The sequence below is a fragment of the Micropterus dolomieu genome, linkage group LG05, assembly GCF_021292245.1.
Source record: "Micropterus dolomieu isolate WLL.071019.BEF.003 ecotype Adirondacks linkage group LG05, ASM2129224v1, whole genome shotgun sequence".
In the NCBI taxonomy this organism is placed as follows: domain Eukaryota; kingdom Metazoa; phylum Chordata; class Actinopteri; order Centrarchiformes; family Centrarchidae; genus Micropterus; species Micropterus dolomieu.
In genome coordinates, this window is record NC_060154.1 from 27,357,997 (window position 1) to 27,373,781 (window position 15,785).

At 38.8% G+C, this 15,785-nt stretch overlaps 1 protein-coding gene across 3 annotated transcripts in view; it reads right to left on the reverse strand.

Moving 5' to 3' along the window:
• rab6ba (RAB6B, member RAS oncogene family a) overlaps positions 1–15,785 on the reverse strand; it is a 50,003-nt gene that overhangs the window by 14,878 nt on the left and 19,340 nt on the right. For 2 of the 3 annotated variants that reach the window (XM_046050563.1, XM_046050565.1), the window contains exons 2-4: positions 12,212–12,270; positions 1,918–1,971; positions 1,403–1,529 (exon numbers count right to left, since the gene is read on the reverse strand). In XM_046050563.1, coding sequence (XP_045906519.1) covers positions 1,403–1,529; positions 1,918–1,971; positions 12,212–12,270 — 240 coding nt within the window. The remainder of the gene's footprint in view (positions 1–1,402; positions 1,530–1,917; positions 1,972–12,211; positions 12,271–15,785) is intronic. The other variant, XM_046050564.1, reaches the window with a different exon arrangement.

The window sequence follows — 15,785 nt, forward strand, 5'->3', positions numbered from 1 at the left end:
ATGTATAAATTATTAATCAATGAAGAAGATCCAGATAAACCTCATGGAGCAGATCATATTAAGAAAAACCTTACATATCATGATCTGAAGATATTAGCTGATGGATGATACTGTATGATGGAATTACACAATAAATCCTTATACTTATTATACTGCACATGCTCTGACATGTGTTAAAGTTCTAAATAAATCCCTTTGACCTTGCCAGGTCCATTGAGACTGCGTGCTTGCTGGCATGTAGACTGATGGTCGTATTGTATTCCTGGACTGGGGATTTGATGAGACAGACCCCACGACATTTTCAGGTTGAAAAAGAGCCACCCCAGACAGACCTGTTTGGGGGGATGGTAACCCTAACGCCCCACAAAATAAGGAATTAAATTCACTTCCTGAGGGCAGCCATGTTGTGCTGTGTTTTGGTCTTTGCTTTTTCAATTAACCAGAAGCCACTGACAGATTTGAGAGAGAAAAACGTCACTTTTTGTCATGGAAAACAATAAATATCCTTATAAAACCAACTGAAAATAAATGACATGGTTTTACAGGGTATTACTTCTATGTATGAGCAAGGGCCACCTTATAAATACTACTGCTGAATACTGCTGTTTCACTGCACTACTACTGAGAATATAACAGCAAGGTGATACAAAGAAACATGACGTCAGCAGTGCACTTTTTCCTGGTGAACGTTTGTTTGATGGCTTGTTCAATAAGCTCAGGGGCAGAAAGGCGAGTGTTCAAGTTTTTTAGTTGTATAAGAAGGACACTTAAGCAAAGTTAAGAAAGTTAATGTGGGTTGATATTCAAACTCTGTGGCTCTTGTGTTGTGTAGCAGGCTGCTGTCTGGCTCAGCGTGACCGTCTGCTCTCACTACTGCTTTATGCAAGATTTGACTGGCTGTAAGGAAACAAGCTATTCAGCAATGTAGATGGAGAACAAACTGTATTTTGACCAATTAACGCAAAGATAAAGGGCGCCACCATGAAACAAAATGTAATGTATACATTTCCACCTTTCGGTTTTCGATTTTTTTCTCCAAGGAGAACACAGGACATGTGGTTTACAGAGCACATATGTATGCTGTCAGAAATGTAAATGCAATTTAATTTCAGTTGGACTTGAAGAGAATTTGAATGGATGGGAGGTTAATGCAAAATGTCTCATCTGGATCCAATTTGCTTTATGGAAATTTTAAGGAGATGGCTGATATTTGTGAAATCTCAAATAAGATTTTGCTACTCCATCCATCAGTCACACATGTTTCACAATTAGAGACAGTGAAGTTTGTGACCTCTGATTACTTGTGTTGAAAGTAAGCAGGTGAAATAGGACAACTTAGGTCTGATTAAAGGTGAATACTTGCAGATGTAACAGATATAATATTTTTACGAGGGACACTGACTTGTAATGTCGTAGACCACCACAGCCACAGTGGAGTCCCGTATATAACTGGGAATGAGGCTCCTGAAGCGCTCTTGTCCCGCCGTGTCCCAGAGCTGCAACCTCACCTGGGGTTCAGAGAGAGAAAGCTGAGGAGGCTGAGATTATTCAGATAGTCAGAGAGCCTGGAATCAGTAGGCTCACTCCACGCACACATACAAGCTTACACGTCATGTACACCGTCATAAACATGCACAATAAGTTATGTGTCTGAGCGTACACAAGATTCACACATTATATATATGAGCACAAGAACAAGAGATTCCAAGATAAACAGACACGCAGACAGATTTGATTTTATTCATCTACATATCACAAGCTACAAACAAGCTGTTCATCTGGGTTTCAATGCATGCATTACTGTAGTGAGGAACAGTTCTACAGTACGTGCAGGAGGTACTGCACTACTGACACATTACAGACATTTAACATCTTGACAACATCATCACATTATATAGCTGTAAATGAGGTTCTTACCGTTCGATCTTCCAAGTACATCGTTTTCGACAGGAAGTCAATTCCAATTGTGGCCTAGTTTAGGGAAAGAAGACATCCATGGATCAACATCACGATAAATACCTTGTATTTACTGAGAAACTGACTAAAGCAAGTTAAAGAGGCAAAAGGTGACGGAGAGTGCAGATTACTGTACGATCCATGGTTGATTAGAGTCCACATCACCCTCACATCGCCCCATGTACGTGTGTAATAAATACCCCTACAATATAATGCAAGCTTATAACATTCAATTTTAATAGACTGTTGATTTAACTATGTGATTAATTTTGAGTCTGTAATATCCACTGACTGATCATCAAATGCAGTCAGTTTTTAAATTGGAGCAGGTTACAGTCAGCTATCACTGTGCAAATATTCCACTTCAATAATCAGAACAGCTTTATTTTTTCAATATGTTGTGTATTTTGTATGTGTTTTTATACTCAATGGGCTACTTGAAATCATGGCTCTCATCATCCCACATTATCCATTTATAATAGCAATCTAATCATTCCCTTATTGTATCACGAGGCAGATGGCACTGTGTTGCCTCTTCAAGGGATGTTTACTTTCCACAGCCAAGCCCTCGGCTTTCAGCTTTACTGACTGCTATGATATCATCAGGTGCTCTGGCTTGGGCGACACAAAGCCTACAAATCAATGTTAAACTGCAGATCTGGGTTTGTTTGTTTTACTGGATTTTTCTGCCAGAACAGTTTGGTTTTGGACATGTGACAATAAACTTTCACATCTCATGCTTCTTTTCATTATGAAATTCAGTATTAGCAGTAACTCTTCTATTAGTGTTGGAAATGTTCCGTATATTCTGTTAGACAGTAGGAGCTTTAAATATTTGTATTAATAAGAACAATAGCTGCATTATGAAAGACAGAAGAGTTTGGAGTGGGAGACTTTTAATGACAGCTGGTTAAGGCAGATGTGGTTCATGACCATTTCATGCGGCGCCTCCAGATGTTTGGTGTCTCAGTGTACATGTGAGGGGGCGAAGGTGTAAAGGGCTTGTCAGCAGCTTGTGTAGGACTGACCTAGGATTACGCAGCAGTGCCCAGCTGCCTATTTAAAGCCTGTGTGACCCCAGCCCGCAAACTCCAGCACTGGCCAGATGGAGCACGTACTGTAGATGGCTGACGGGTCTGATAGGCTAACAGGGAATGACACTGAATTTCTACTTGTATTTAACAGCCAAGTTTATTGTTGATAAATTTTATTTGTCCTAAAATACATTTGATACATTTTTTCCCATCCATGACTAAGCAGGTGGTCCGTTGTGTTTGTCTATGTTAGGCAGTCCAGCAGGGAGCCCACTGCCCACTTTGACAGAACTGGGCATCAGCAGCTTGATCACGCACTCGTTTCCCTGGCAATGCTAGCTACCACAGTGGACTAACTCAGAGAGTCTGGCATGAAGACAGGAAGTCATTAATACACTTCCTTTACACTCATTCAGATGAAGCACAGCCAGTGCTTTGACTTTCTAAAAGTAAAATAAATTTTGTCTAATTTATATGTATGCTTTTTATTATCAGCACCAAAACTGACAGGTGGATTACATGAACTTCCAGAATAAATCCTCTGTTTATTCTGGCAGGATATGGTTTATAAGTACTTAACAACTTTCTGTCTGTCTGTCACTGGAATGCATAACAGACCTCCAAAACAGCCCAAAGAATGAAGATACAATTAAAGAATTTTTGAACATTTGGGCAAGCTGATAAAACTTGATTTGGAGTGATATTATTGATACAATAGATGGAATGCAGTTAAAGCAATAGAAATGTTGCAGGGTTTTTTCTTGGGGGATAGCAGTTGTGCTGTAGGCGGTCAGTTTTAAATATAGAATCCCACCCAGACAGCTATACATGAACAGATTAGATGGCCAGAAATTATTAATAATTCTTCTCTGCTCTCTGGAGTGGGGCCAAAAATGCTTAGATCTGAGGGATTTCACTGAAATATTTTAAATGCTTTTTTGACATTTTAACTAGAATCTGGCCTTCAGAAATTAGTTTTAAGATATTTTTTCATATGTGGAAATCATCATTAAATGAGCTGATTTTGATGTAAATATTTGACGTGCGAGCATATCAGGAGACATTAAGAACGACTCCATATAATGCAAGCAACTCCGCCTTGATCGAGTCAGGGTGAATAAACTGTATCTTACTAAAGCTGACCAAAGCTTTTTGCATTAGTACGATTTTCTTAAATGTCCAATTATTTTCTCTTCATATGTAAACTCCATTACCAGCAACAAAGATTATGCTTGTAGGTAAATCTTTTTCCCAGACTTACCACATATGTGTATATAAATAAAAGCAATGACTAGAGCTTAAACAATGAATTCATCATTTCAGTTCATTTTTAAGCACAAATGCCAAACTGCCACTGGCATCAGATTTTCAAAGGTAAAGACTTTATGCTTTTTGTTGTCATGCATCTTTTTAAAATGAAAAGCTTTGGGTTTTGGACTGTTGGTCGGGCAAAATAACATATTTGAAAATGTCACCTTGAGCTCTGGCAAAATATGATTGGCATCCTTAACTATTTTCAGTCAAGACAAGAAAATAATCTCATTAGTTGCACCAAGTTAAGACAATCAGAATTAACAAAAGATTTTAAAGACAATTATATATAGGTATTTGTGACAATCACACTTGTTCTGAGCCAGGGTCACATAATATGTAAAACTAATATAATCCATTAATGTTTCCCAATTTGGGTCATGAGAATTGAATCAAGCCACTGTGACAGTCATGGTACCAGGGTAGATGTTCCAGTAGGTTTATAAGCACTTGAAAATGGTGAATCAGCTGGCCAGACTTGACAAAACACACATGATTTTTCAGGAAATTTATTTTATGGAACCTTGTAATCCCTCTGCTGTTGCAGAGTTGACAGTTTAATTGTCCTGTGCTGCAGACCTTATCTGGGACATCCCAACTGTTAGCAGACAGTGTGCTATGAGCAGTCAAACACACTGATTTTAAAATGTTAGCTAATGTGAGACCATTTCTGACAAATCCTACTACGTTCAACCAGATGGAAATAGTAGCGCAAGTAACATTACTGGATTGACATATCGGGAAGTGTGTCGAGTAACACCAGAACAAAAATCCCTGCTGTATTTTTCATTTGGCTGAAACATTATCTCCATTTATTGAATATTTAAATTCAGACAGTAAATGTACTTAACTAGAACACAATTTATTGAGGTGAAGTCTGAAAGTAATAGGATGATTAATGTGGAAAGTGTTTCAGCAGTGGGCACAATACTGCAGTGATGGATTAGGACTTAAATATAGTGAGAAGAAGGCTGACTTTGACTCTCTGGGAGTTGCAATGACCAAAAACTTCACAATAATTCTTCAGTCTCATTATCCCGTAAAATTGTCTAGCAATCAGTCTCTGAGCCAACATACATACATGCATACAGCCCAGCGCTTTATACTCGGCATAGGCTTCACAGTTTAGTCAGTAAATTATATTTGCACAGGTAAATTGTTGGATTTATGACCCAATAAATTATTATACTATTATATAATGTTTGTTTTTTGTAATATGGTATTTCTGCTTTTATGTAAGTAGAGAACGGGAATACTTCCACCACTGCTGCTCCCTCCAGGACTTTCAAGGTCTACCATCTGGCAGGGATGCTGTTATACCAAAAGACCTTGAGTCATAGTAAGCACACTGCCATTTGCTCACAGTGCCGTATTTGACAGCAGTTTGTGAACACACCAAATCACCAATTAATTTGAAGTTCACCGCCAACACAAGACGGAAGAGATGAATCTATGATCATGCCTTCATCAGACAGGAGGCTGTGGTAATAATATATATAGAGCATTACAATCAAAGCTTGCTACTCATTTTACTCATGTCACAGAGCATTATTAGTTAGATTTGTACTCCACTACAACATTAATTTAAGGTTAAACCAATCTTCCAACCCTGATAGCAGATCGGGTTGTTGCCGCAGCAAAGACAAAAAAGTGTCAGTCTGTTAGGAGTGTGGTTTTGTGTTCATGTTTTTCCTGTTTAAATCTGTTTTGCGGTTCTGTATTTCTATAAGCTTTGATCTTCTCATGTTTAGGGTTTTGTAGCTATGTTTAATCTATTGTTCATTCGCATGTTTAAGTTTTCTAAGTATTGGTCTTGTCTCTTATCTTAGTTCTTAGTCCTGTGCTTTAGTTCATGTTTAGTGTTTTTCCCGGTCTGTGTACTTCCGTGTTTTATTATTTCGGTCTGTGTCTTAGTCCTTAGTCTTATGTCTCTATGTTTTAGTGTAGTCCTGTTTCCTGTTTGGTCCTGACTCTGGCCATGCAGTCTTTCATGTTTTGTGTTTTCATCTGTTGGAATTACCTTTGTTTGGACTCTTGCCTCGAGCTCCCGTGGAAGCCTGTTTAAGTTAAGTTTTGAGTTAATAAATATTTTCTGAACTGCACCTCCTTTCGTATTGTCTGCATTTGGGTCCACACCTCAGTCTGCACTAAGCCTTACCCATGACACACTCTGGCTGGCTAAAACAGACAGAGGATCAGGGCTGCAACTAGTGTTATCATATTTCCATTACTGATTATCTATCATTTTCTTTATTTTATTTCTTTATCATTTAGTTTGACATTTTGCTTGATAACTGATTTAAATGTTTAATCAATTATCAAAATTGCTGCAGATTCACTTTCTGTTGATTGACTGGTAGCCTCACATTTAAGCTGGAAGTAATGAAAGTTTGGCATTATTCCTAGAAAAAGTTACTGTACTTAAACAATTTTGCACTAATCAATTAATTGTTTCAGTTCTGTCCTGTTTACTCAAATAGGGTAATACATATTAGATACATTATGTTAAAACTGTTTTGAAATTTCGTGAAATTAAAAAATTAATTTAAATACAGAAGGAGGAGCTCAATGGACATACATAAAATGTCCAATAAATCACATTCACCAGTTGGTAAACCTAACAGCTGAGTATTTGGGCAGAGCAGACAGATGCAGTCACAGCCTGGTGGCCAGATCTGACTGACAGCTCCACCACAGCTGACAAAAGCGCTCTGCCTCTGGAGGGCTCTGAGCCCTTTAGCATGTGCTGCCAGGCACTGAGGACGCCTGCCTCTGTCTCTCCCGGTTGGGTGGCTGGCTTGATGGGAGTCTGCTGCTTTAGAGGCAGCAAATCTGGCCTTAGTCATCCTCCTGCTGACTAAAGCCACGCTCTGTTTCATCTTTCTGATGGCCCTCTAAATATACTGCCGTTCCTCCTTCAAAGGAGTGAACTGGATCTGCTCACATCTAAAAGCTTGACATACATGAAAACAAAAACATGTGGTGATTCAGTAAGTAGCCCGGAAAACCTTGACTTCATAAATCTTCTCATCAGGACAGATGTCACCTGCAGGCTCACATTCAGAGCATCTTTCCACCCTCACTGGGCAAATCTAGCCTCCCCTCTGAGCAGCAGCAAAAACACTCAAACTGAGCTAATGCATGCAGCATTTTAATTAATACTCAAAGGTCTTAGGAGATGAAAACTGCAAAATCATTCACAGCCCCACCTGTCACTGAGCCAGGGAGGAAAGAAAAGTGGCATTAAGACACACGACACACACACACACAATAATTTAGGAGAGACTGAGCTTTGGCTTTTATCTATGGCTACTAAGCAGAGGTTATGGCACCCATAACAAAATCATTCATCCACTATCTGAAAAAATAGAAGGTGACTGTAAGAAGGGAATGACAAGGCTGTTTTGTGGACGTAGGGTTAAGTGGTGGATTCAAATGGCTTTGTTTTACACACAAATAAAATAACCAAATGATTTTCATATTCCTCCCTGGCTGCTGTTATCATTTGGTGCACAGGCCATTACACTAACATGGGGCAGAGACTGACATTAAACAGCATATGGGGACATTATTAAATAAGCCTGCAGCTATAAATCTGGCATCTGTCTGCCCACTTACAATGGTAGGACATGGCTGAAAAAACGAGGGTGAGAAGAGCGCTCTGTCCCTTCAGGCCTCATCACAACAAGGCTGGTGCATACGGCCATTTGTCTAGAAAACCGCGTTCCCCCATGCTCCACCGAATGACTGCACTAAGAGTTTGACGGCTGCTGGATTTCAGAGTCGTTATTTATCAAGCTGCATTCAGGTTGGGAGTTTCAGCAGTGGCCTTGGTGCAGGCAACAACAGATGCCCACATTCACTCCAGGTAATAGTACTTGGGAGTGTGCTACTCTCTGAAAATGATGAAGGAAATGATCGTGTCACATTTGCTATCCATGCCTTATAGGCTTTCTCTATGAAGATATTCATATCACTACAGTCATACTATATTGCATAATACTGGATTTAAATTGAGCAGGGGTTTTCAAAGTCTGCCACTGTGGAACGCCTTTTTAGACAAAATTGACACAATAACAACAACAATAATATTAACTGAATTTGTCACTCAAATTTTCATTATTATTATGATTATTATTAGTAGCCTAGTAGTGGTCGTAGTAATATTGTCTTCATTTTATTTGGGCGATAATCCTGTACGAACTATAATCCTATAATAATTTGGGTGACAGGAAGTATAATGTTCAGTATATTCAGTGAGTTACAATGTGGCCTACAGCTAGTTTTTTTCTAGCTTTACTTACATTCTGGCTCCTTTAGCAGTTCCTGTTTGCCCATAAATGTACAGACAACTATTACTAGATTACAGAGATACTGAAGAAAACCTAAAAACATGATGATTCTCAGACAAGTTATGTCTTAGTTATTTCTCAATGGAATATTGACTTTTTTCTGTGAAGGACATCGCCGATAAAGATACCTTCAAAGAGTGTAAGACAGTGTAAGAATCTTAAAATGTGTGTATCTATCAGAGTATGTTTTTTATGCAAATTGCAGCAATTGGAAACTAAGGGTTTTAAAGTACCATAATTGCCTCCATGAGCTGTGTGTTACAGCCGCTGCTTCAGCTGCAACTGTTGGCTGTTGATAAGCTGGCCAAATCAATGCTAATCTAACTTTGTGTTGTTTTGAGAACACCAGCATGCACCTTTGACCTCACGCCTCAGCCCACCTTTCTCTACTCTGTGTATAGGCAAGCCTCACAGTCTGAAACCCTCTGAAATAGAATGATGAATTAAAAGAAATCCATTTCCAAACTTCACTGTGGGGAGGTGGAACAATTTGGGTCCAGAAATACTAATAATGGACAGCAAAATATAGAGGCGTCTCTCCATTCCACTATCAGCTAATCATCCAGCAAAAACTCTCCAGGTTCATTCCCACCATTGAGGCGCTGATATGGTGAGATGTTGGGTAAACAGTTGTTATAATAACTCTGCTTCCCAGTCAAGCCCACAACCAACTTTGCCCAAATATTATCCTGTTCCATGACAACTGGTGACAAAGACAAGTTAAAAGAAACACCTATGTATAATGAGGATTCAGCAGCTTAACAACATAAAGACATGAGCCCTAACAGTCAGCGTGAAATGTCTGGCTCTGTAGTCTTTCAGGACTTGTGAATGTTGCAACATAAGAGGATACAGCAGCAACTATGAAAGCACAGCATCACAGGGCTAACGCAGACAGTCTAATCCACACACAATGAGCCATCCAAATCTCATTACAGCACAGCACAGTACTTGTGTGAACACTGAAGAATAGAGACATGTTTTTTCTTTTTTACTTTTTTAGGTGGAAGGGGTTTGCAGGATGCAGTAAGGCCAAAGAAAACAGGTCTCTGTAGCAACACTCATAATATAATGAAAACTTACTGAATACAGACAGAACAATATGTTTGACCAACCCTCAGTCTGTGCACCAGATGTTGTGATCTCCATTCTCTCAAAGCAAAATACAACATTTTGGGAATTATGCTTATTCGCTGTCCTGCTGAGAGTTAGATCAGAAGATTGATATCACTCTCATATCTGTCAGTTGAATATGCCAGCTACAGCCAGCAGCTGTTTAGTTTAGCTTAGTACAAAGACTGAAAACATGGGGAAACAGTTAGCTTGGCTGTGTCCTCCTACCACAACTTGTAACTAACACATTATTACTGTTTATTTAATCTCTACAAAAACCTAAGTATAAAAACAGCAATACACCATTTTAGAGTAGGTTAAGCGCCAGACCATTGTTTGGTTCTGAGTTGTTGCCAGGGAACCAGTGGAGACTCTTTTGTAATATTGTTATTTGACATTCATGCCAATAAAGCAAAATTGAATTTAACTGAATTGACTCAAGAAATAGTCCAGCACATAACCCCACATAAAATGGCATATTTACTCTTTGGTTTTGTGAGTGTTAAACAAGTGATGTTAATTAGTGAACATTAGTGATTTTGTTACCTTTGGATAGAGCCTAGCTAGCTGTTTCCCTCTGTTTCGAGTCTTTGCGCTAAGCTTAGCTAACCAGCAGATGGCAGTGCCCTTATACTGAGCAGACAAATATGAGTGTGTTATCAATCTTTTTAATGCTACCCTAGAAAGCAAATAAGCATATTTCCCAAAATGTCGACCTGTTCCTTTAACAAACTTCCTTTCCTGGTGTTTATACTGAAGAGGACAAGAAAGTCAAGTTAGATGGAAGAGGTGAGGAGAAAGGAGGCACAGAAGAACTGAAGCAATCTGTAGAGACTTCAGAGATGATTAAAAGGCAGGGCTAGATTAACACTTGCACTTGAAGTCCATGTCTCAAGCTTCAGAAGGACCAGGAGGCTGCAGAACATTATTAACTCTACTGGCCTGATAGCAGGCATGCCGGCTAATTTTATACCTGATGGAAATGTCTTTTCTAACTCACAGATGGTTTTAAATAAAAGCATCAACTCTTCAAATTAAAATAGAGATGGTATATAGTTGGATAAAGTGAGGTTCAGGTTTTGGTTTTATTCATCTCTAAGAAAAGTCTTTGAGTCTCTATGGACTCGCCTGCACTGCCAGGGTACACACTGTACACATACTGTATTCCTAGTTTTTTATTTTGCACATTATCCACAAAACTTCCATGCATTAACAATATGAAAACTTTGTAAAACTTTTTTTTTAACTTAAAATAACAGCTTCAAAATCATTTTGATGGTACACTAACATGTAATAGGGAATGCCTGTTCTTGCACTATGTAACTTGGGTTGAGTGGGTACGATCTCCTGCGAGAAGTGGGTAACGCTTGCCGGAATACGTGACACAACACCAACTATGGGTCTTCAGCTAGTTATAAAGAAGAAGCTAACTCAGTATTCTCAGTATGGACGTCATGGCAAAGACCAAAGAGAATGTTGACAGAGGAAGCTTAGGAAAAAAGAGAGTGAAGAGAATAAACCTCTGACTGGGTTTTAGTCGTTGACGAGAGCTTCGCTAAATAAAAGCTGCTAGACAGACACGAGTTGGCCTTCTTGCTGTTGGATTAGTAAGGAGTATTAGCTGGCTTACTATGTCTTGTGTTGTTGCAAATGCTTTAATTTAAACACATGTGAAACAAGACTGCCTCATCAAAAGTTAAACAGAAATAAATATTAAAAATTAAAGTTGTATTTCTTACTAGACGTTTAGCAAAACAAAAGTTACCTCTTAACTTTTTTTCACGCTCAAGTGTTCTCATATACTGATGGTATTTTAGTTCTTCTTAGGCTAATCTGCTTGTGCTTTTTTCACACATCGCATAGGCTCATAACACTGTACCTTCCCTCAATAAAGAGCCTGAGTGAGCTAAAAGACACACACACACACACACACACACACACACAAACACACTCCAAACTATATTAGGAGGAGGGCAGAATAGCTTTGTGAGATTTATTTTTAATTCCTTTTTTATTACTATATAAGTAGATACTTTTTGCTTATAAAGCAATAATACAGCAGGCTTTATTTAAGGTCCTTTGTGTGTCAGCAGACACTTGCAAAGACCTGCTGTCGCTGCATAAGCAATATTCTGTGCTTCAGATCACAAGTGAGATTAGGCTGCTTTGGAGAACAGGGTTAGAAATAGTGATCGCCCGAGGGCCCACAGTGCTCTTGATGTGGTTCAGTTCAGAGGTGTCTGTTTTAACATCCATGTTGGCTAGAATGTCCTCGTTTTACACACGCATACACAAAAAGTGTTATTTATGGTGAATTAATTTTCTTGATTATAATGTTTATGATTAATGCACATCGAAGGAACACAAAACACAGTGTGACTGATTCAAAATTGATCATTAGAGAGAAAATATTCAGTGCCAGTCAGTGCCTGCCGTAGAACCTACCTGATATGTGTTGTCAAAGCTGTCATACATGAACCGTGTGATCAGAGACGTCTTTCCAACTGCAAGGAGAGAAAGAAGGAAGAAAAACACAGAATGCGTTAAATGAGAGACAAGGGGCTTTGTCTTCCTCTACTCAGACATTCAATAACTGTAACAGCAGGATTGGTGGTTATGGTTTCTGCCGTGGCTGTCACTGCAGCCCAGGGAACTCATTACTGTGTGTGGGGGTGACCAAGAGGTCAGCAGGGGCATCAGGTCCAGATGTAATTACAGTACTGCTGCCGCTGCTGGCATTGTGTGTGTTCGTACATGTCCCATTTAATATATTTAATGGGGAGAGCAGGGTGATGAGATGCAAAGATGCAAACTCTATTTTACAGAACCTGAGGGAAATCAACCACTTTTTTAGCTAAAAGGTTATTATCTGGGGGCTTCAACAGGTTTTGCTGACATTTACAGTTGTCTGTCATCTGCATAGCATTGAAACCGAATGCCAAGCCAACGCACTGATTAATTACGGGTAATAAAATGACATCCGGTTGGTTTTAAAGACAGAAAAGCTTTTTTCTCAATCATCTCCTTGTGTCCATTAACTTCTCAGAAATGAGGGATAAACACTCAAAGCGGGTCAGACAGGGCCTGTTGCCTTTTCTAAGACGTCAGCCACAGATGGAGCGGATGTGCTTGGAGACAATTCAGCAGAACAGTGTCTGCAAACGGCGATTTTTTGCGTCTTACTTAGACGCTTTAAAATACTTCCACACTGCCGACATGTACAACGTAAGTGTTCGGTACAGTTTGTTCGGTATTTTGACTTGTTAGGCCGAACACCAAAAGTGCTTTTTGTTGCTATTTTTGGCCGATTAATTTCAGTGCATTCCTAGTTTTCTGTTAAAGTTAGAACAGCTTTTATTATTCCCAATGGGAGATGTCTCTACGTCTGTTTTTGACAAAAGCTTGAAGTGGGCGTGGCTCAGTTGGAAACATTCTATACAATGTATTTGTCCCACACAAGAGGCAGATCTGCAGATTTTTTTTTTATTTACACCCACAATAAATAATACATAAGAATAATTTTTTCCAAATTTTAACAATGGTTGTTTCTTATTTAGTTGTGAATATTTATTATTTATAAGAATTTAGAGGGGCTTTAAGTTTTTTTAAAAGCACAGTATCCCTTGAATAATCTCCATCACAGGCCTAAACAGGGCAACTCCATGAGTAATTGCAGCACACTGCACAAAATAAGATCTTCATCATGTCAAAAACTAATTTTTAACTGTCACAAACAGTGCAACTAGTGCTATGAATCTACAATCTGTTGCACACTCTATTGATTCCCCTGATGAATGTCTGTACATTACAAACAATAGCTTACAGTAATCCTGGACTGCCCTCTCTCCAATCGCTTTGTAGGGGACTTAAGCGATCACAGATAGGAAAACATGTTCTAGCATTAATTTCAAGCAGCATTGGCAATAACATCAATATCATGTTATGGTATGTGGCTGACAAACGACCACCTAATTCAATCTAATTTCAATGATGAATTTATCATTGTAGCGGCATAAGGCACGATGTACCTGAATTACTTCACTTATAGAAAAGAAGGCTGGTGAGACATGGTTGACTCATCGATAGATGAGGCGTATATGGTTTTCTGATTTTTTATCCTCAGTGGTTTTACTAATGAAGGGGACTTGAACAGAGCAAATAGGGAAGCCAGCAGGAATCAATCACATCCTCTTCTTATATCCATTTAGCAGCAGTGCAGATGGTTGGCTGAGAGCTGGTATCGTATATCCCTCTAACTCCAGTGGAACAGATCCAAAGTGCTACAGTTGCATCTAATCTGCCAGTAAATACTTGCCAGCCACTGCATGGTGCTGACCAGCATACAGTTTACTGACATTTCATCTTATTGACTCTTGACTAATAGACCTAAATCTACTCATCTACATAAACCCCCAGAGCAAAATGCAACATATTTTTGTACAACTGCCATTCCTGATTTGCTGTTATTAAATATTTGAGAAATGTCAGTTCATTATTCATGTGAAAGAAATGTACTGTAACTGAGTCCTCAACATTTGCAAGCACAGTCTCACTCAGTAAACACAATCTGTCTTTAATTCACAGTTCATCAAATGGGCACCCAGTTACAATTGTTTACAGAAAAAGTTTTAATCAGGCAGACTAATTACATCTGTCTGTGCCCTCACTTGGTTTCCATGTCTGCAAGGCAGGATCTGATGAGCAGCTACTGATTATGCTAATGATCTCATGCTAATTTATCAATACAACATCTAGCTTGCGTAGCTCCAGAGCTGTCCTACTTTAGATAGATACCAGCTCATTTAACACGTTCCACTAACTCTATCATGGTCTAATTGGAATAAAAACTCTATCATGACTCGTCTAGTCGTCTAGTCGAGGAGCTGCAGCAAAAGCTCGGCATTTAAAGAGTATGAAAGGTGGTTCCTTTTGTTTGATCAGCAAAAGTGTAAGGAATGGATTAAAAAGTGTGTTTGTCTTCTCTAATGAAGGCCTAGTAAGTAATACTAGCATGTCTGGCTAACTAGTGATAGTTCCATGAAAGTGTTAGCATACCAGAGCCCTCTGGTCCCAGTTACTCGGCCCACTGCAGCAGCAACAACAGAGAAACAGACGAAAGGCCACAACTGTAAGATAGTTTCAATGTTCGTACCTCTGTTATTCTGTCGTTACAATATCAGTAATGGTTTAAAGTAAATCAAGGAACATCTGGCTCATGATGCAGCCTACAGAACATTCTCCACTTACAAAACCTATAAGCACTTTGGAAAATTAAACTACAGAAGTATTACAGAAGGAGACTGTTGTTTTCTTATTCTAAATAGACATTACATTGTTAGTATACACTTGTGGTTATAGTACTTGCTTTTAGCGTCTTTTATTTTATGTAGTTCCAGAGCAAAAATCTTCATTAAACAGTAAAAGTTTTAAAGTTTGTATAAATCAGTGAATTATAGAAGGAGCCTACACTGTCTGGTCTTCTTCTCTGGTTTCCCCCTGGCGTTGATACTGGTGTTCATTCTGAATAGTAAACCTCATTCACTTAATGGTAACGTTAGCTAGTTAGTGTTGGAGATCAGTAATTCACTTGAAATATACTTAATTAAAATGTTTTAATTAGGCTTAGGGGGTGACAATAATCATTAGTTGCACCCCTAGTATGTAGGGTTACACGTTACATAAGATAAACCTTCACTCAGGATTATCCAATGTGGTCCTACTAAAACTAAACTATATGAGAATTTAGGGTAACATTAATAGCTCACTCATGCTCTGCAGTGGATTTAAGGGGAAGTTCATCCAAAATGACTCACTGATTAATTGTCATCCTCAAATTCTTTTTTTCAAAGTGTTGTTTGGAAATTAATCAATAGAGAATGAATCTCATGTTTGTGTCCAAATATCTTATCGTGTATAGCTATAGTGTACATATGAACAGCGTTCAGAAATACGATATGATATTAGGGTTTTTTTCAACTCAGGATGCTGACATTTTGCCTGGGACATGCTGGCTTTAGCT